The 20,897-nt window shown below is 51.5% G+C and overlaps 1 protein-coding gene across 9 annotated transcripts in view; it reads right to left on the bottom strand.

Moving 5' to 3' along the window:
- The window catches only part of TTC39A (tetratricopeptide repeat domain 39A), a 52,717-nt gene extending 33,344 nt beyond the window's left edge, over positions 1 to 19,373 (bottom strand). For 4 of the 9 annotated variants that reach the window (XM_049700129.1, XM_033435548.2, XM_033435549.2 and 1 more), the window contains exon 1: positions 19,225 to 19,368. In XM_049700129.1, coding sequence (XP_049556086.1) covers positions 19,225 to 19,277 — 53 coding nt within the window. In that variant the 5' untranslated portion in view covers positions 19,278 to 19,368. Of the gene's footprint in view, positions 1 to 5,655; positions 6,067 to 6,197; positions 7,364 to 18,897; positions 19,192 to 19,224 lie in introns of those variants that run through there. The other 5 variants (XM_033435546.2, XM_033435543.2, XM_033435545.2 and 2 more) reach the window with 5 other exon arrangements.
- Positions 19,374 to 20,897: the final 1,524 nt, after the last annotated feature.

Raw genomic sequence — 20,897 nt, 5'->3', positions numbered from 1 at the left:
CAAATCCCTGATCTTTCTGAGCCTCCACTTCCCATCTGAAAGATGAGAGATGATCCCAAAAGTCCTGTCTGATGGTCTTATGAATGTCTCTTCTCAAGGGGTCGCTTTTAAGTAGAGAAGGCTCTAAAAAGTGTCTCGATGATCGTACTGAAAGGAGATCCTTTTCCCCCAAAGTTAATAAAGTTCTTTCTCCACCAGGTAAACTTCTACACCTGTCTTAAGGCCCAGCTCTAATATCTCCTCCTCTGTGATGCATCAGCAGAACTTCCCAGGCAAAATGAAACATGCTTTGGTCAGAACTGAACTCTTGTTTGTTCTCCCAAATCTGTTCTCCAGATTTGCCACCTCAATAAATAGTACCCCTCGACCAAGTTTCTCAAGTCAGAAATAGTCATCCTTGACACATCCTCCCCCTGGCCTCCGTCATCTACTCCATCAATAAGCCCTATCAGTTCCACCTCCTGAACATCTCTTAATCCACTTCCTTCTACACCCAGTGCCCCCCAGTCCAGGCCACTACCATCTGTACCCACGTCTGATGGAAGACCCCTCCTCTACTCCTGTCCATTCCTAACTCTTCTCTCTCTCTGTTATCCCATTTTATTGTTTTTCATGCCTCTTCTCTCTCTTCTTTGCCATCTCGTTCACTCTCTCTGTTAGATTCTAAGTAATTTCTTTAGATCTTTCATTTCGCTAATTCTCTTTAAGTGGGTCTCATCCGCTACTTATCCTCTACTGAGTTTTTAATTTCAGTGATTTTATTTTTCATCTCAGAAATTCCACTTGGTTCTTTTTCAAATCTGCTTGGTCATTTTGGGCAGTATTTTGTTCCCTGCGTATTGTTGCAAGTCTATCTTTGATTTCTTTATACATTTTAAACACAATCAGTTATAATCAATATCTTAACACTCTAGGATCTTAGACTCTTAATTCTGCTATTTCTTGCTTCTGGTATCTATTGCTCACAGCGACTTGTTTCTTTGTGTGTTTTGTAATTTTACCATGAGCTCCTATTTGACTGATCCCGAAGGGATCTTGAAATGAGAATCCATTCCTCCAGAGAGGATTTTCATTTACTTCAGCCAGCTTCCCTGGGGTGCTACCACCCCCCCCAAGACCATTTATGTTACTTTTTTTAGTTTAGCATACCCAGGACCACAGAGGTAGTGTATATTCAAACCTGAAATTTGTGTGAGGGCAGACCAACATGTATAATTGTCTAGGGGGCCTCTTTGTCCCCACAAGAACTGCCGCCTCCCTTCGTGGTGGGTGGGTGTTTTTTCTAGTCAATGCCCCTATTTGCTGAGGACGCCCTTTGAAGGTGGCAGATTCACGTGAGGTGGTAGGGAGGCTAAGTTCCAACTCTTCACACTGTCGTTGGGTAGCCCCAAGTCCTTATTTCCCTTTCCTTAAGTGTCATTAAAACTCAAGAGTCTAGGTTTCTGGAATTTGTAAATACCCTCAGGTGGCTTCATCTAATTTACCAGCCTGATTTCAGCTCTCTCTGAATTCTTGGCCTGAGAGGATCTGTTACTTCTGTGGGCACTCAGGAATGTATTTTAAAGGATGTATGTTGTAACTCATCCAGCCTCTAGGTAGTTTTTTTAAGGGATAATGTAGGAAGCATTATTCCCTTTACTCTGTCCCTCTCATAATAGCCAAAATTATCTTTTTAAAACCGAAATCTGACCATGTCACTTCTGGATTTGAAATCCTTCACTGTCCTACTCTTAGGATAAAGATCAAGTTCCTTTCCAGGGCCAAAAAGGCCCCACTGGAAGCAGCCTCTGCCCGCCTCTTCATGAGGCAGGGACAGAGTCTTCCTTGGCACCCAGGGCTTAGCCTAGTGAGTGGTGTTCATTCCACTGTCTCTGTTGCATGAATCAATGAAAAGGCAGTGAGTACCTACTGCCCCAGGCATTTAACTGGCGTGCTCTCCGTGAGCCCTCACAAAGCCTTGTGGAGTGGGGTTATTACCTCCACTGCAGATGAGGAGACTGAGGCACAGAAGACAGGTGACTTGGCCAAGGTCACAGGCCTAAGCGTGGGTTCTAACCCGTTACTGCCTGAGCCAGTGCCCACCAGCTCAGCCCCAGGAAGTCAAGTCCATTGTCCTGGCTTCTGCCCATCTCTAAACAATTCCAGAGTCGAGAGCCTACCTCCCACTTCTGCGCACACCCCGCTCCCACCCCCACCTCCAACCCAGTCAAGAGGTTCTGCCTCCTTGGTCTACCTGGAGGGAAAGATGCACAGACAGCACAGAGACGCATAGTCCCTCCCCTGGCAGCCCCAGCGCCACTTCCCCTTAACTGTCATGAGGTGGGTCTGCGGTGACCTCTCCAGACGGGCAGCTGCTTTGGGGCAGCCCTGGAGCTGATTTCTTCCCTGCCACAAACATCCACCCATCTCTGGCTCTGGGCCAGGCCTGGGGCTGGACTCTGGGGAAAGAAACTGGACCCAGACGTGGGCCTGCCCTTGAGGGCTACAGTGATGGCCAGAGCCATCAGGGCCGTGATCATGGGGGTCACTGGGGGCTGGGGAGGCCCGGAAGTGAGGGGGGTGCCGTCAAGGAAGCTTTCTGGATAAGATGGCCCTGAACTGAGGACAAGATGGAGAAGGAAGTCCCAGAAGAGGAAAAGAGTGTGAGCAAAGGGCTGGAGGCATGATACCATAGTGAGGAGGGGGCACAGGCCATCATGGGGCAGGTGGAGAAGACAGAGGCTCTGGAAGGCCTGTAAGTGTACGGGTGGGATGGGGGCATCCCAGCTGGCTGGGGAGCTCAGGCAGGCTGGGGACATTGGCCCCATTTGACCTAATAATAGCATGAACAAACACCTATCACCACTACGAGAATATCACTTCAAGTTATCTAAATTGATGATTGCATTATTTCACTCAGTCCTCCCACCAGCCCCAAGAGCCAGATGTTCTTATCTGCATTTGATAGATAAGTGAAGACAGTGAAGACAGGAACCTGATGTCCTCCTCCCAGGAACCTGGGAGAAGACAGAAATACTTTCTGCAAAAGCAACCTGCCAAACCATTACCCTCCCCTGGCTGTGACTGAGGTCCCCACTTCTCTGCAGGCTGTCCCCATGTCTTTAAGGCCTTTCTGCTCCAAGCCACCCTGCCGGGGCCCAGGCCAAAATATTCCTGGGCTCCCAAGTGGTGATGGTGTCCTCTTTGCTGTGCCGGGTGGAAACTCTGGTATGGGGAGGATGCTGAGCAGGGTGGAGCGTGGAGCATGGCTGGTAACGACTAACACCAGGAACTTTAGTGTAGTGGGGGAGGGGGCTTGAAGCCAAAGTGAGAAGAGGGCCACCCCACTCCCCTTTCCTCCCACCTCCCCACGGTGGTCTGCCTGTAAACCACTACCTCAGTGTCTGATGGGCAGAGCTGGGGGACCCTCTTCTCCGCTGGAGACAGGAAGCCCTCCTACCCGGATCCCAGTCAGGGTGAGATGGGTGGGGCAGTGGAGGCAGGGCGAGGCAGTCACTCAGAGAGCTGACTGGAATCAGAGCTGGCTTTTACTTCCTTCCAGCATTCAGGGGGAACTTCTGGCTCAGGGGGTAAGGCAACCTGTCCATGGGGATCTGTCACATCCACAGTGACCTTTCTAAATTGCAAATACGATTGTGACTCTGCTCCCAGAGTCCCGCTTAGCTGTGCATAACGTGAGTACCACGTGGCAGGGAGTGATGTGGTGTGGCCTAGGTAGCGTGGAGTTTTGAAAGCAGACAACCCTGGACTCAAGCTGCAGCTCAGCAATCACTTGTTGGAGAAACGTGGGAAGGTTCTTTAACCTCTATGAGCCTCAGTTTCCTCATCAATGAAATGGGAATGACCTACCTCCCAGGGTTGCTGGGAAGAATGACTGAGACAGTGGAAAGCACAATAGGAAGTATTCGGGAAACATTAGCAAATTTTTTTCCCTAAGATTATGTATTTCCATCATTTCTTTTACCGAGCGGCACTACTTTTATAATGAAACTAAGTAACTTTAAAAGATTGAGCGCACATATCCTGTAAAATCCCAGCAATTCCACTCCTACCTGGCAACATGGAAGAACGCTCACATATGTGCAAAGGACAATCATTCAAGAATATTCAATGTTTGAATAACAAGACACTGGGAACCACCTCAGTGTTCACCAAGAAGGCTGGATAAATAAATAAATGATGGTCTCTACATCAGGTGGCATATCATACTTCAAGGCAAGTGGGGACCAGGGCTTCAAGGATCAAGAGAGCTAAATCTCAGTAACCTGAAGCTGAGTGAGAAAAAGCAAGCTGCAGAATGATTTGTGCTATATGACTCCATTTACAGAAAAAATTTAAAGAGCTACGCATTTTTTAGGCTTATACATACTCAGCAAAAGAATAAAAACAGACAGAGAAATGGTAAAACCAAAATTCAGGATGGTGACTATCTCTGTAGACGGAAGGGTGGGCTGGTCCACAGGGATGCTTTATGTCTTACAAAGAATATGAAATAAACAGGGCACAATGTTAACATCTGAAAAAGCTTGCTGGCAAGGGCATGGAGTTCATTTTATTATTTGTGATATTCTTCTGAAGGCTGAAAATATTTCATAATTTTTAAAGTGGAGGAGATTTAAATGTTGGTCTTTTCACCACTGAGCCTCACACATGGGGCTGGGCCCAGAGCAGGCCTGGGAGTGTTTGTTGACTGACTGAATGAGTGTCTATGGTGAAGGTGGAACTGCTTTGCTCCTGCTCTGCTCAGACCCCACCAGAATGGCACTGAACAGGGCCAGGGACAGATGGACCTGGAGGGCACGCAGGTGGGTAGGTATGGTTTAGTGTGAGGATGACCTGCCAGTGCTAGAAGGGCAGGCTCATTGCCCTGGAGGCCCAAGGAGGGGCCAGAGGAGCCCTGGGTTGTAGAGAGGACTCAGTCAGGGATGTGAGTGTGCAAGGAAGAAGGATGAATGAGGGGTCTAGTCTGGGAGTTCAGGATTCTTTAATAGGTGCCCTGCTCCATGCCTGCCTTCTCTCCTGGAAACCATTTTTCTGGGCCCAATGGGGTGGTGCTCAGGACTGGGCAGAAGGGATTTAACCAGCTTCCAGATTTACAAAGACCAGCCCAGAGAAGGAAGGGAGCAGCCAGCCCAGCCTCCCTGTATTTTCCAAAGGAGGGACCAGAAGTCTAGGGAGGATAAAGGACTTGGTCGATGTCATACAAAACACTGCCTGACTCACCAGGCAACCCTCCCCCAGGCCAGGGTGTCCACCGGCCACCCAACTTCCAAGCCCTCAGCCTGGGACACACACAGGCCCTGTGGAGGCCTCCAGCTGACAGCTGGCACCAGCCGAGTCACCTCCCTGTTCATGTGTTAGCCCTGAGGCCCTAGGCAAATATTGTCCCTGGTGGTGAGGCTCCAGGCAGAACGGCAGCCCTCCCAGCTCACCTGCGCAGGATCTCCACCCAGCAACCTCCTAGCAGTGCCCGCTCCCAGCAGCAGGGCTCCCAGCCCCTATCCACGGGGGTCCAGGAATGGCAGAGTTGCTCCAGGTCTCCCAGCAGCTGGCAGCTGTCACTGCTACAGGGGCGGTGTAGGGGTCCTACAGGGTTCCTCAACGGGGTGGGGTGAGGATGAGCAGAAGTGCCACGTTGAAAGTGACAACACCCACCTTTACTACCCCTGTTCCGGTTGTGCCCGGTGGGCCGGGCCAGTTCCTATCTTAGTCTTTTAACTCCTCCGAATATCCCCGAACATGAAGAACTGTCTGGCATCGCTGGGTTCAAATCCCAGGCCCACTTCTCACCTCCTGGGAGACCTAAGACAAGTCATTTAAGAGCTACTGCTCAGTTTCCTCACCTGTTTCGGAAGTGACAATAAGAGCCCACCCACAGGTGTGGAGATGTAAACGCCACGAGCGGAGGAAGGAGGCTCTGACTCGGCTGTGGCCACAGCTTCCTAACAAAGTTGGGACCCAGCGGGGAGTGACCGACCGACCCACGGTGCCCAGGGCCTCCACCGTCCCCGCGCAGCCCCCTCCCCGCTCTCCGAAGGTGGCGGCGGCAGCACCCGGAGGCCGGGAGGGGCGGGGGTCGCGGTGCCGCCCCGCAGAGGCTGGAAGCCGCAGTGCGGGCCTCGCGGGAGGCCAGGCCCGGCGCCGCCCCCCGCCCCGCCCCGCCCGCGCCCTCCGGGGCCGCTCCGCAGCGCACTTACCCTGCCGGCACGGCGCCCGGGGAGCCGGCCGTGGTCATCGCCGAGGGGGGCGGACAGCGTGCCCCCGCGGACGCCAGCCGCGGCCCAGGTGCTGCCGCCGGAACCCAGAGCGGGCGCTGTGCCGCCGAGCCGCGGACGCGCCGGCCGGGGAGGGGAGCGCCGGGGGCGGGGAAGGCGGCGGGGCAGGGCCGGGCCTCGGTCTGCCCACCTGCGCAGTGGGGCCAGGCCGCCGCCCGCCCGAGGCCGACCGCAGACGCGGGCCCAGCAGCGGGCGGGGGCTGCTTGGGGCCTGCCCGCCAGCGGAAGGCGCCCCCGCCCCACCTCCGCTTTGACGGGTAAGACCCCTGGGCGCCCAAGGTCTGCCCAGCCCATGCCCCCGAGAGCGGGGGCTCGCTCCTTCCTAAGGAGCCCCACCAGTGTGGTCCCGGGAAGTTCTCCTAGGCCTGAGGTCCACCTCCCTGCCACTCTCACCGCCCCCGACCCAAGCCCTTCATCATCCTACTGCATCGGGTCGGAGGCATTCATGCAAAGAAAGACATGGCCTCCAGAGTCAGGCTTGGATTTTAATCCCACCCACCTGTCCACAGCTTGACTGTGTTTGCAGGAGACCAGAAGGCAGAAAATAACGCGGTTTAGCACTCGCTGCTAGCCAGCAGTTCACACTCGCCTCCTCAAATAGTCCCCATAGCTGCCATTTTACAGATGGGGAAACTAAGGTACAGAGTTCACGTGACTTGCCCAAGGCCACTCACCTAAAAAAACGGCAAGTCGTGATTGGAACTCAACCCTCCTGACTCCAAAGTGCACACCCTTGCCTTCTGGGTCCCCTCTCCCCTGAATCCCCAGGGCCTATGTGGGGTCACCCATAACACTCCTCAGATGCCTACTGTGTGCCCAGCCCTAAGGTATATGTCTAGGACCAGGGTTGAAGCCGACCTGGTCTCCTGGCAGAAGAGCCACTGGCCCATGAAGAGTTAACCAGCTACCACGTCCAGGCCCCAGATGCTCTTAATCATGACTCATCAGAGCACGTGGCTGCCATTAGAGCTGTCCCTTCACAAAGGCAGGGGACAGAAGGAGGAGGGACTCCAGCACCCCTGGATCTGCCCTGAGCTCCAGGATGTTAGAAAAGGAAACAGGAGGAGTCTGTAGAAGCAGCCATGATAGAAAGAGGGCTTGGACTAGGTCCTGGGAGAGCCAGGCAGATTGGGCCTGGTGGCAGAGGGGAGAGGTTTAGGGGATTACTGTTTAAATCTAAACAGGTTGTCTAGAAAGGTAGTGAGTTCTTATGCTGTCCATATGTGAGCAGAGCCAGGTGCTCACTAGCAAGGGTTATCCCACCTCTGGGATTCTGACATAAGCATGGAAAAGATAATTAACTACAAGGAGTGGGCTATGATAACATCCACTGTCATCTGCAGAAGTCCAGATAAGGGAGAGTGCTATATAGGCTGGGGGCTTCCTGGAGAAGGTGGACAGAGTTGAGCCTTGAAGTTTGTATTATTTATACACAATGAAGTTGTAGAAAGGATGTACCAGATGGGTACATGGATGAAAAAGCATGGAAGTGGGCAAAGGTACACTGAGGACAGCTGGAGTTTGTGAAGCTGGTGAGAAGACCAGCACTGTGTGTAAAGAGGAGCCTGGGTGAGGAGGCTGGCGGTGGGGGGCTGGGGGGTCTTATCACATGCCAGGCACTTTCAGGTCTCTAGGCATTTGCACATACTGTTCCCTCTGCCTGGAACACACCTTCTTCCTTGTCACATATTATTCATTCATTTAACCAAGGGATGATCCAAAATCGTACAATTGAAAGGCTTCTTTTTTTAAAAAAAAATACAAATTTACCAAAATAAAATTGCCAGGGTCCTCCCAGAGCCTTGGGAGGGGCCAGGTGAGTAAGGAGTTCTGAAGGTTTATGCTACATTAGCTTCAAAGTAAATCTTTACTGTATTTGACCAACATTTATTAAAATCCTGCCCTGTGCGAAAGCTCCTACTCACCCTGCAGTTTTCAGTTCAGATGCCTCCTCTTCCAGGAAGCCCTTCCTCCCTAGATGGGTCAGGGGCTTCCCGGGCACACACTGCTCTAACCCACTTTGACCTCCCCTATCACCCTGGGTGAACACCATCTGTGTAGGGTGGGGGTGGAGTGAGGTTTGTATGTGACTGTCTCTGCCATCAGACTGGGACCTTCTGGAGGGTAGGGCCTGGTCTGACATCTCTGTATAAGTGCCTAACTAATCACCAAAAACTTTAACACTGAGCCTAGCACTTTACCATTTTCCTCTGAGGTAATGATTATAATAATGACTGATATTCATCGAAGGCTTATTATGTGCCACACATGTTAAATATGTAACGTGGATTATCTCGTTTAATGCACACTTTTAACCACCTCTCTGAGCCTCAGTTTCCTCATCAGTAAGATGGAAGTACTGCCTGCTTCAAAGGGTCATTGTGAGGATTAAGCATTATGTGTAAAATGCCCAGGATGGTGCCTAGCATGTGCTTATGGTGTTACATAAGTGCCCTGACGATGGCGGTGACAGTGCCAAGGTAGATGCTATTATTCTCCCCCTTCTACAGAGGAAAACTGAGGCTCCGCTTTGCCTTCAGAGCTGGAACTCTGCCCATGCCACAACGGTGGCAGTGATGCTGGGGCCACTCGCCTGGTGAGTCAGAGCATCAGAGTGGCCCACCCCTCCTGAGGGTTCCACCTGGGTAGTTCCCGGCTCCCAAGAGCTCCTTCCTAGCCCCAACCCTGGGGAGCCTGTGAGTCACCATTATTTCTGCCTCCCAACCCCAGTGACCCTGCTCAGGTCACCTGCTCATTCCCAGGGGACCAGGAGAGCATCCTGAGTCCTGGGTTCCCTCCTCCCCTGCCAGGGGACCTTTTTTTCTGGTGCTTGGTGCCTGGGAGATGCGAGGCCTGTTTTCCTCTCTCATCTTCTCCCCAGCGTGTAAGAACAAACCACTGGGCTCACTGCACTTCTCAGTGGCCCTGAGACATCTCAATATAGACTGTTTTCACCAATACCATCTCTCAGCTTAAGAAGGACTTCAGGAAATTCCCTGGTGGTCCAGTGGTTAAGACTTGGTGCTTTCACTGTCAGGGCCCGGGTTTGATCCCTGGTCAGGGAACTAAGATCCCGAAAGCTGCATAGCCTGGCCAAATTTAAAAAGATTTAAAAAAGAAAAGAAGAAGGTCTTCAATAAGTATCTGTTTAGTGAAACCTCCTCAGAATGCTCCAGAAAGCTCCATAGTAGCTTTATCTCCCATCCTACAGATGAGAAGACTGAGGCTTGGACCAAGTGTGACTTGGACTCAGGTCTAGCCATATCTTAAACCAGGTCTCAATTCTATCCTGTAGAGAAAATGTGTGGAAATGTGTGTGTGTGTGTGTGTGTGTCACAGAAATAGGGGTGTGAGCATGTGAAAAGTGATGCCATCGTAGAAGGAGCTTAAGCTGTGAAGTCAGTTCTCTCTGAATCTCAGTCTTCCATCTGTAAACCTGGGATAATAGTGCCAACCTCTCAGGGGTGCTGGTAGTAATGCTTACTGAGCATTACTTGGGTGACCCCTTGTCCCCTTCCCTATTCTCAGTGCCTTTCTCCAGACCTCTCCCTGGAGAAAGCCTCCACCCCCCAGCCCCACCCCCACTGTCTCTAAAGCCCAGAACTATCCACCTCAGACCCTAGAGCCCTCCCAGTGGCTGTAAAGCAGGTTTTCTTAAAGTGAGTGAGCCCCACCCAGCAGGCTACAGGCTTGGGCTCGTTAATAATTCACAAGTAAACAGGCCCATCCACAAAGGGCCCTGGAAGAGGGCTGAACCAGTCACAGTTCTTCAATATTCCCTGGAGACAGGCCCTTAGGGAGCACGAGGCCTGCTCCTTGGGCCGGCCCCCTTCCTCCTCAAGGACTCTGGCCCCTACTAGCTGTGAACCTCAGACAAGTTACTGCTTCACTCTGGCCCTTAGTTTCTCTCTCCCTACCAAATATAAAAGGGAGAGAAGATTGCACCAGGAAGTCAAGGACCCTCCCTGCTCTGATGTTCTCAGTTCTGGGATCTGAGCTCTTTTATGAAAGTCTGGTCTCCAGGAGCTGCCAAGGGTGGGTCTAAGAAAGGAGCCTCCAGTCAGGCACAAAGGACCAAGAACAATTCTGAGTGAAAAGAAGATACAGAATGCTAACGAAGGGTTTCTGGCATCGAGTGGCATCCCGTCAGAGGTTAGAACTTGGGCTGCAGGACCAGGAAGATCTGGCTGGACTCCTGCCCCACCATGTCCTTGCTCCGCAGCCCCAAGCAAGTCAGTCATCCTACTAGCTTGCGGCAGGGCAGGGAACGGTTCAGAGAGCAGGTTTGCAAGCCAGGGCTTATACCCCCCCCCCCCCGACACCCTGCACTGCATCTCTGAAATGGGGATGTTGATCGCACCAACCTCACTGGGTTGCTGTAAGGATTAAACGAGATAAAATACATAAAGCTCTTAGAATGGGGCCTTATCATTATTCTTTGAGCTTTAGTTTCCTCACCCATAAAGCAGGGATAACAAGACTGTCGTGAGCATTAAATAAGCAAATGAACCCAAAAGAGCTTTGGAACTACGCAAGGCTGTCCAGAGAAGAGGCATTTCCCCTATGATGTGCACCCAGACCTGGCCAGGTCCAGAAGGACAGAGCAGCATCCATTGGACACCTACTACATGCCCTCAGGGCAAATGTGCTACCTCACTCACTGCTGGTGGGAGTAGAAAGTGGCACTGGCTTTCTGAAGGGCAACTGGAATTAGGGGCTGAAAGCCTCAAAAAGATGACCAGTAACACCTGGGTAGCAAACATGTCTTAAGAAACAATCAGACACAAAGATTTATTGTACATTGATGTTCATCATAGTGTTTCCTATAATATACAGCTGGAAATAACCTAAATGCCCATCAATAAGGAATTAGTTCAGGGACTTCCCTGGTGGCGCAGTGGTTGAGAATCCGCCTGCCAGTGCAGGGGACACGGGTTCGAGCCCTGGTCCCCGTGTGCCACAACTACTGAGCCTGCACTCTACAGCCCGCGAGCCACAACTACTGAAGCCCACGCACCTAGAGCCTGTGCTCCGTAACAAGAGAAGTCACTGCAATGAGAAGCCTGTGCACCACAATGACGAGTAGCCCCCGCTCACCGCAACTAGAGAAAGCCCGTGTGCAGCAACAAAGACCCAACGCAGCCAAAAATAAATAAATATATATATATTTAAAAAAATAAGGAATTAGTTCAGTGAATTATAGTGAATTTGTAGGGTGAACTATTCTGCAGATATTAAATTTATAGAGAAGTTATTTGCCTGGATTACTGCATTGTCTCCTAATTGTTTTCTCTGCTCTTACCCTTGTCCCCTTATTGTCTACTCTCTACACAGCACCAGACCCACTTGATCAGATCATGTCACGCTCCTGTTCACACCTCTGCACTGGCTTCCCATCGTGCTCAGTGCAAAAGTTAAAGTCTTCGCTTGGCCACCAGGCCTGGATGCCGTGCACCCCCATCTCTCTCTCTGATATCATCTCCCTTTACTCTCTTATTCAGCCACACTGGCCTCCTTGCTCTTCTCCAAATATGTCAGGCACGCTCCCACGTCAGGAGTGTGCCTTTGCACTTCCTGTTCCCTGTGCCTGGAATGCTCTTCCTGCAGATATTCACATGATTAGTCCCTCACCTCCTTCAGGACTTAGCTCAAATGTTACCTTCTCTGTGAGGCCTTCCCTGACCATTCTGTTTAAAATGGAACCATCACACTCATTCTCCCAGTTCCTTTGCCCTGCATTATTTTTTCCATAGCACTTGTTATCTGACATCCTGTATATTTTGCTTATTCGTTTAGTCTCTGTCTCTCCCTACTAAATTCTACACTCCACAAGAGAAGAGTTTGTTTTCGGTTTTTTTTCCAGCTTTGTTCTCTAACATATTTTCAGTGCCCAGAACAGTGCCTGGCACACAGTAGGTGCTCAATAAATATTTATTGCATGAATGAGTTTTTGAAAAGGTGGAAAAATATGAGAAAAGCAGAATACAAAATTACACATCCAGTACTAAAAAGAAAACCCCAATGTCTATGCATTTGAGAAAGTATGAGGAGGCTTCAATTTCCTCATCTATTAGAATTGGAGACAACAGGGCTCCCGGTCAGAGTTGTGGTGCATCGAAGATGATGATGCATGTCAAGTCAGGGCACAGCCAAGGGCAGATCTCGCTGTTATTACAGATCACTGAGGCAGCAGAGTTGAAGGGCACAAGGTCTTCTGGAGGCAGGGGCCTAGTTAAGAGGGTGTCGGGGAGAGAAGCTGTGGCTGGAGGGAGCAGGGGCAAGTGCAGGTGGAGAACGGTGACGATTTGAGTGCAGTGCTGTCCTCAGAGCCTGGGGAGCCTCCATCCCCCTTTGAGTGGCCTGGCCTGCACTCAGGGACAGTGCTTGGGTGTGCCCTTCAGTCACTGATATAAAGGAAGTACCCACCCAGCAATTTTCTTGGAAAGAGAGCAGAGTTACTTCAATCTGACACTTGGATGCTCTATCTGGGGGAGGCTGTTTCTTAGCTGGAGATGAATTTTTACAGGGGGTGGGTATTGTAGGGCAACTCCGCGAGGGGGTAAGGGGAACACCTGAGGCTGTGGGAGGGAACATGCACGGACAAACTTTGTCTGATGGGGGAAAAAGGAAATCAAAAGGAATAGACCAGGGCTTCTCTGGTGGCGCAGTGGTTGAGAATCTGCCTGCTAATGCAGGGAACACGGGTTCGAGCCCTGGTCTGGGAGGATCCCACATGCCGCGGAGCAACTAGGCCCGTGAGCCACAACTACTGAGCCTGCACGTCTGGAGCCTGTGCTCCGCAACAAGAGAGGCCGCGACAGTAAGAGGCTCGCGCACCGCGATGAAGAGTGACCCCCACTTGCCACAACTAGAGAAAGCCCTCGCACAGAAACGAAGACGCAACACAGCAAAAATTAATTAATTAATTAATAAACTCCTATCCCCAACATCTAAAAAAAAAAAGAGGAATAGACCAGACCCAGGTCTACCTGGATGGGTGCCTGATGTCCCACCCACTGTCATAATTCCTAATATAATTGTCTGGGTTATAATATAACCAGCCAGTTAGTAGGCTGGGCAAAGGATTTTACCTGAAAGCAGTAGATTTCTGCACTGCCGTTCACCTGGGAAAGGGCTGATCTTGAGAAAGGAAAGGAAGGCTTGGTTGTCTTGGTTAAGGCAGAAATTTCCTCCTCTCTCGGGAGGGAAGATGCTGGAAGACATACATTGGGCCCTCCCAGAAGTAGAAGTTCTGCAGGAAGGCTCCTTCCAGGATGGTTGAGGGGCTTGGAGAGAAGCCACAGAATCATAAAATTCAGTTGCTCATTCCTTGCATCCCAAGGTGGCCTTAAAAGTTACAGCCTGGTCCTAGTCAAGTGGTAGGGAATTAGGGGAAAGGTCTGTCCCACCCTTGGGATGGGGTGATAAAGCAAAGAGCCTACACCCTCTCCAGGCCAGGGAGGTGGTGGTAGTCATGGAGAGAATGGGACTAGGGCTGGCAAAGCCACAATCGCAGGGGGTGGTGCGTGGCACAGGTCCCAAGCAGGGTTCATAAGGGACTAGTTCCCAGCTCCCAGGGGGTCAACAACAGCTGGAAGACTGAGACAGATGGTCAGCGGTGCTCCAAGGAAATCATAATTTGGGTACTTCATGAAACTATGGCTTTATTTTAAGGCCTGCCATGTGGCCAACATGGATGCTACAACCCTCCCCGCCCTGAACCCTTCCCTGCCACCCACTTGTTTTTAGAGAACTGTTTCTCCTCCTCTCCTCTCCTGCCCCAGTGGCTGAACGGAAGGTGCGTTCTCTTCCTTGACCCCACCTCTCAGGACACAGTGGTTGGTTAAAGAAGAGCCAATTGGAATACTTCCCTGAGCTTTTTCATATTAGAGCTGGTGGAGAAGCCCCTTTCTCTCCTGGCCTGGGGAGACTAATCATAATAATCAGTAACACTCTTGGGTATAGTACCGACTATGTGTCAAGGACGGTCCTCTGTGCTTTGCATAAACTAATTCATGCAGTCCTCACAACAACCCTGTGAGGCAAGTCCTACCATTACCCTCACTTTACAGATGAAGAAACTGAGGCGCAGAGAACTTAAACAACCTGTCCAAGGTCACACTGGTAGAAAGGCCCGGAGTCAGGATTCAAAATCAACCTGTGTGGCTCCAGAGGACTTTCCACTGCTTTGTCTTACTGTCCCAGGACGTGAGCTTGGAAACGGCTGGCATCCCTGTCTTGCATTGAGTAGAGAAGTAGGTGAGCATTAGGAGAGAATGGAGCTGACCACAGACAGAAACTGAGCTGAGAGGCAGAAATTTTCAGGGGAAGGACAAAGCAACTCAAGCAACTAGAGCTACAGATTGAAGAGATTTCAGGAAATGTGGCATGCTGGCAGAACTGAAATTGCACCCTAAATAATCTATTTTCCATTGACCTCAAGAAAGGACCAAAAATACCCCAAGTCAGAATCCCTCCATAACTGACAAAGGGGGACAAAGGTTACTTGGAGTTTTCCCATGGTATCCTCACCAGGGGTTGAGGATCTGAGGGACCACATTGTGCCTCCCACACCAGAGCCCTCTCCTACTCCATGCAGCTGCCCTCAGCAACAGGGGGTAAATCAGAATCCTGGGGTCAGTAGCTTCAACATCATAGACATTTGGAATTTTAAATCATGAGTCTGGTGATCACAGATGCCTCAGCTCACAGGATCTGAGGTGAAAACTCAGCACTGGCCTTGAGTCCACATCCAGTCCCAAGGAAGGGACCCCATAGCTGCCCAAGGATTCCAGTCACCAAATTCGAAACTCCCTACCTGGAGGCATCTGAGAGCTCCTTGAGCTCAGACTCAAACCAAGAGCAAGAAATCTTCCAACAACAGCCCAGCAGGCCCCCAGCCTCTTCAGCAGGGCCCCTCCATTCTTGGGGCGGCCCCTCCCTCCTACAAGCTCTACCACTGAATTACTCTCTCAAAAGCGTTCTGCCTGGACTTCCCTGGTGGTGCAGTGGTTGAGAATCCACCTGCCAACGCAGGGGACATGGGTTCCAGCCCTGGTCTGGGAAGATCCCACATGCCGCAGAGCAACTAAGCCCGTGCGCCACAACTACTGAGCCTGCGCTCTAGAGCCTGCGAGCCACAACTACTGAGACTGCGTGCCACAGATACTGAAGCCCACTCACTTAGAGCCTGTGCTCGGCAACAAGAGAAGCCACCACAGTGAGAAGCCCGCGCACCGCAACGAAGAGCAGCCCCCGCTCACCGCAACTAGAGAAAGCCTGCGTGCAGCAACGAAGACCCAACACAGCCAAAATAAATAAAGAAATGAATTAATTTATTTTAAAAAAGCGTTCTGCCTGCCTACACTTGCCCCTCTGATCCTGGTGCTGTCTCTTATGGGAGCAGCCATGGGGTGGGGGCAGGGGCTACTGGTATGACTGGGAAGGGACCCTGTTTGTAGGCCGAGTAGGTGGCCATCCCCATCTTAAGATGCACAGGCATCATTTCCCTCTCCTAACAGTCCCTGGCTACCCAGTCCTGGTGCCTGGAATCCCACCATTGGCTCCCAAACCATTCTGAATCCCCTCTGTTCAATGCAAATACCTCAGAAGGAAGATTCCCTCGTACCAGTGAATTCACATTTACTGGTCACTGAATATGCTCGGTGGCTTTTTGTTAGGTCCTTTACCAGTGTGGCTTCACCAGGTCTTCCGCCACTTGGTAAGTAGCTACTATTTTATAGCTGAGTAAACTAAGGCTCACATGGGTCAGGCGACTGAATCAGGGTCATAGAGCCAGTATGTAAGTGGCAGAGCAGGGGCCGAGCACCCTCCCAAGCCCTTCACCCCTCAGCCAGGCTTTGGGAGACAGGCAGCGTGGTGGGTGAGGCCTGAGGGTGGAGAAGTCACAGGTCCCGAGCTGAGAGAAAGGAGACCTGGTTTGTTGTCCCAGGTGTGAGATCTTGTGAGGGCGACTGGGAGTCAGAATTCTCTGAGTATTTGTGTCCAGCAAGTTCCAGCTGAAGTAGAAAGGTACATGTGTTCAGGCCCTCAACTACACTGCAGCACGCAGGGTGCCTGCAGGACAGAGCACAGCTGGGTTCTTACAGGAGGGCAGGCAGGCAAGAAATCCATGTAAACCCAGCCGCTCCTCAGCACCCCAACTGTGATCTCACCCTCCTCAGAAATCATCCCCCCAGGTTCTCATCAAAACCGAAGCATTCTGTGCTGGGCTTCGGGGACATGGGGGCAGATGAACCCCATCCCCTCTCCATATGTGGTGGGGAGACAGAGAGGGGTGACCATGCCCCAGCGTTAAAATCCTTTCTCCATGGGGTAGCTGGATCATCTTTAAATATGAGTCCCCTCTTTAACGCCCTCTAGTGGCTCCCAACACACAATGAAATCCAAACTTGGCCCTCTTCTGGGCAGCCTGCCTCCTGGATCCCAACAGGCAGGGATCCTCAACAACACACACACCTTTCTGCTCCTCAGACACATCTCAGGCTTTGACAGGAGCTATCCTCACTGCAGGGAATGCTCTGGGAAAGATGGATTTTACTGTCTATCACATGGCTCTATTTTAAGCCTTACAGCATCGGTTTCTGGTGTTTACTTATTTATTTGCCTAGTTGTTTAATCTGTCTTTCCCACTAGAACGTGGTCTCCTGAGAGCAGGGGCTTGTATGTCATAAGTAACACCATATCCACACTACCTAGTACGATGCCTGGAACATGGTACGTGCCCAAGAATGTTTGCTGAAAAACTGAATGAGAGCCATGAGAGGGAAGCAAAGATGCTGGAGCCCAGAAAGCCTCTGAGCCTGACTCAGGGTGGGCTCAGAAAGTTTCTCTAAAAGAGGTCACCTAAAGTAAGACAGAGAAAGACAAATACCATATAATATCACTTATATGTGGAATCTAAAATATGATACAAGTGAACTTATTTACAAAACAGAAATAGATTCACAGACATAGAAAACAAACTTATGGTTACCAAAGGGGAAAGGGGGTGGGGGAAGGATAAATTCAGAGTTTGGGATTAGCAGATACAAACTACTGTATATAAAATAAACAACAAGGTCCTATTGTATAGCATAGGAAACTATATTCAGTATCTTGTAATAACCTATAATGGAAAAGAATCTGAAAAAGAATATATATATATATATATATATATACACACACACACATATGGATAACTGAATCACTTTGCTGATTAATACAACATTGTAAATCAACTATACTTCAATTAAAACAAACACACAAACAAAAACCCCACAAAAACAAAAAACCCCAGACAAATCAAACCTATGGTATTAGAAGTCAGGATAGTATCAATAGTTACCTTTGGGGGCTTGCAGCTGGGTGGGGCACAAGGGAGACTCTGGGGGCTGGTAATAGTCTGTGTCTTAATCTGGGTGCTGGTTACATGGGTACTGGTTACTTTGTGAAGAGTCATTGAGCTGTACACTTACAATGGGTACACTTTTCTCTATATGTGCTACCCTTGAATTAAAAGTTTATTTTAAAAGTCAAAACAAAATTTTTTTAATAACAAAAGATGTCACCTAAAGTTGAATCTTATAGGGTGAATGTCAGGAGTAGAGGATGGCATTCCAGGCAGAAGTAGCCCTGAGCAGCCCAGCACAGTTGTGAGAGCCCTACAAAGCCAGACCAGAGTGAGGGTCAGAGAGTGATGGGAAGCGGGGCTGGGCAGGTCACAGCTTCTCCCCTGGAGAGCCTTGACCTTTCACCTCTGTGATAGAGAGCCATAGAAGAACTTTAAAGCAGAAAAATGACATGGTCTGGTTTGTGCTTTAGAAAAGACAAGTCTGAAGGATGCATGGAAAGGGGAAGACTGGAGGAAATGGAAAAGTTAGGGGCTATTACAATAGTCCAGGGGGAATGAACAGCTTTGAGAGACATCAAAAAGATAAAATCAGCAGAACTTGGAGACCAGGGTGGAGGAGAGGGAGGGAGGTGAGAGGGATGACTCCCAGGTTCCAGGCTTGGGCAACTGGGTGGATGACTATGCCATGGGGACACAGGAGGAGGAACAGGTTTGGGGGTGAAGATGTGAAGTTTGATTTGGGGCTTGCCGAGTTTGATGTGCCCATGTGACAGTCAGATGGAGGTGTTGGGAAGGCAGTTAGATTGCCCTTCTCCAGGGAGTAGCAGAGTGAACTTTAAATATATAAAGGAAAGAAATTGGGGGTCACAGCTCAGAAGAGAGGTCAGGGCTGTCCCCTCTCCCCTTTCTCATGAGAACACATCTGGAGAAACCAACTCACCCAGGAGGTGGGGACAGCTGGGAGTTGGAGGTGACACACAGGAGGCAATGACACATCCCTGAAGGGTTGACCTTGAAGAAGCTGTGGTGCACACAGTTCCACCATGGACAGGCACTGGGACGCAGGATTTCCCTCCACACTGCTGCCCCCAGATGTGGACAACCCCTGGCGGGGGATAGTGTATCTGCTCTCACCTGTCCGGGCACACGTACCCCTATCTCTGCTCATGCAACGCTGGGGAGGTTCAGGTGCGTGAGCAACACTGCTAAGGCGAGACAGAGACGTAGCTGCCCAAACCTGACTCCCAGCCCGCCCGAGGTCCAGCTCACCTGAGTTGCCCTCACAGGTGGCTCACAGGTTGTGGCACCGGAAGCGGGGCTCGGGTGGGACCGGGGTGTTGGGGGCGTATCTCTTCACCCCCAGGCCCAGCCCTGCTGGGGGCCATAACACGCGAGCAAGGGATACGTGGGGGGGCTGGGGTGAGAGGGGCTGGGCTGCCTCTCTCCCCGGGCCCTTCGGCCGTTACCCCGCGGCCAGCAGCCCGCACACTGCTGTCTCGGGCTGTGTTCCGTCAGCTGCCCCTCCCGTCGGCTGTTCTCCAGACGCCCCTCAGTCCCATCAGTGCCTCCCGCCGAGTCCCCGCCCCCGCCCGGTACCTGCGGTCGCTTTCCCCGGAGACCGCCCGCTTCCAGGCGGTCAGAAAGGCCATGGACACGGGCCGGACTTGGATGGAGGCGCGGGCGGCCCCTCGTGGCGGCTGTGGCAGTAGCGGCGGCTCCGGCGGCAGCACCTGGACGGGTTGGGCGGGGCGGGACCCGTGGCTCCACCCCGCCGCGGCCGGGCGCCTCCCTGCCTGGCAATGACGTCGGTGTCCCGGGAGCGGACCTGGGGAACCAGAGCAAGACCACTACCGACCAGAGCCGTCGAGACGCATCAGTATACACAAGGAGAAACTGAGGCCCACCCAGGAAGGCCAGGGATTTGTCCAAGGTCACACAGAGGGCCAGTGGCAGCATCAGGACCGACTCCAGGCCCTTCCACTTCCAGTATAGAGCCCGTCCTCCGTATCGATGGGTGATGATGTCACCAATGCCTTTCCCACCTGCCTAAGTGCGGAGCCTGCCTTGCCAGGGCTGTACCTGGATAGGCTCAGGGGCTTGGGACTGCCCCCAAGTGCAGGGCACAGAGCAGGAGGGGCAGGCAAGGGGGAGGACAGACAGGAAGGAGCTGATTGGGCCTGGCAGTGGAGGCTGCTGACCAGGCGAGGCACTGGGACGTGGCCCTGTCCACAGACCTCTGATTCCCAGAGGAGAACGGGAGACAGAGGAGCATGAGCCTGTCTCCAGTTCACACTTTCTTTGAAACCCCGTATTTTGCCTTAGGTCATGTACATTTTTACTTTTTATTTTAAACAACTAACAAGTAGAAGAATCAGCTCTGGAGCAAGGTTAGCCCCTGGCAGTGCAGTCTAGCAGGCTTCCATGGGAGGCTCAACTAAAGGCAAAGAACAAGGGAGCACCTTGAGGAGGTATTTGAGAAGGATCGCTCTGAGGTCCAGTGTGTAGGATGGATTCAGGGGTCCCTGGAGACTTCTCTCTGTGAGGGAGTATGGGGGTTGAACACAGATCAGGTACGGGTGGCAATGGGACCATTGCTGTCTCCTTTTGGGCTGGGTCTGTATCCTAGGTCTTGTGCAACACAAATCACGTGTCAATAAATGGTGACTAATTGTAATGTGCCAAGCCCTAAGCCAGGTGCTTTACACAAATTCTCATTTAATTTCACCTTATTAAATACTCACCGCCATTTCACAGTGGATGAAACTGAGGTTCAGAGGGGTTAACTGACTTCCCCGAGATCAAGCCTCACACCCAGATCTGTCTGCCCCATCTGCGGCTCCCTCCCAACCCTGCCTGTAGTTTGCGGGTGGGCGGGGCATGGAGTGGGAGGCCTGGGCAAAGCAGAGGGCAGAAGCCTCAAGGATCATCTGGGCAGTTTCTCTCACTTTTCCTTGGTAAGCAGCAGAGAAAATACAACCTTTCCCCCTCTCTCTGAGCACTCATGTCATGCTCTAGGCAGATCAACAAGGGCCCGCGAATGCTGCCTATCTGACCACAAGGCTAGAGCTTCCAGATCTGGAAATTCCAGTTACAGTGCACCCATGGGCCCAAACTCCTCAGCTCACAGAGCTTTGCCCAGTTTGTCAGCACTGGGCACTGCAGATAGCCAACTTCCTCCTAGGCTCACAGGCATGAATACCACAGGGCCTCAGAAGCCTGGTCTCCTATAGGCCCCGAGCCCAGTCTAATCCTGGGTGGAATTAAAGTCC

Source organism: Orcinus orca, chromosome 1 (genome assembly GCF_937001465.1).
Source record: "Orcinus orca chromosome 1, mOrcOrc1.1, whole genome shotgun sequence".
NCBI lineage: Eukaryota > Metazoa > Chordata > Mammalia > Artiodactyla > Delphinidae > Orcinus > Orcinus orca.
This window is presented reverse-complemented; position numbering and strand designations above follow the sequence as displayed.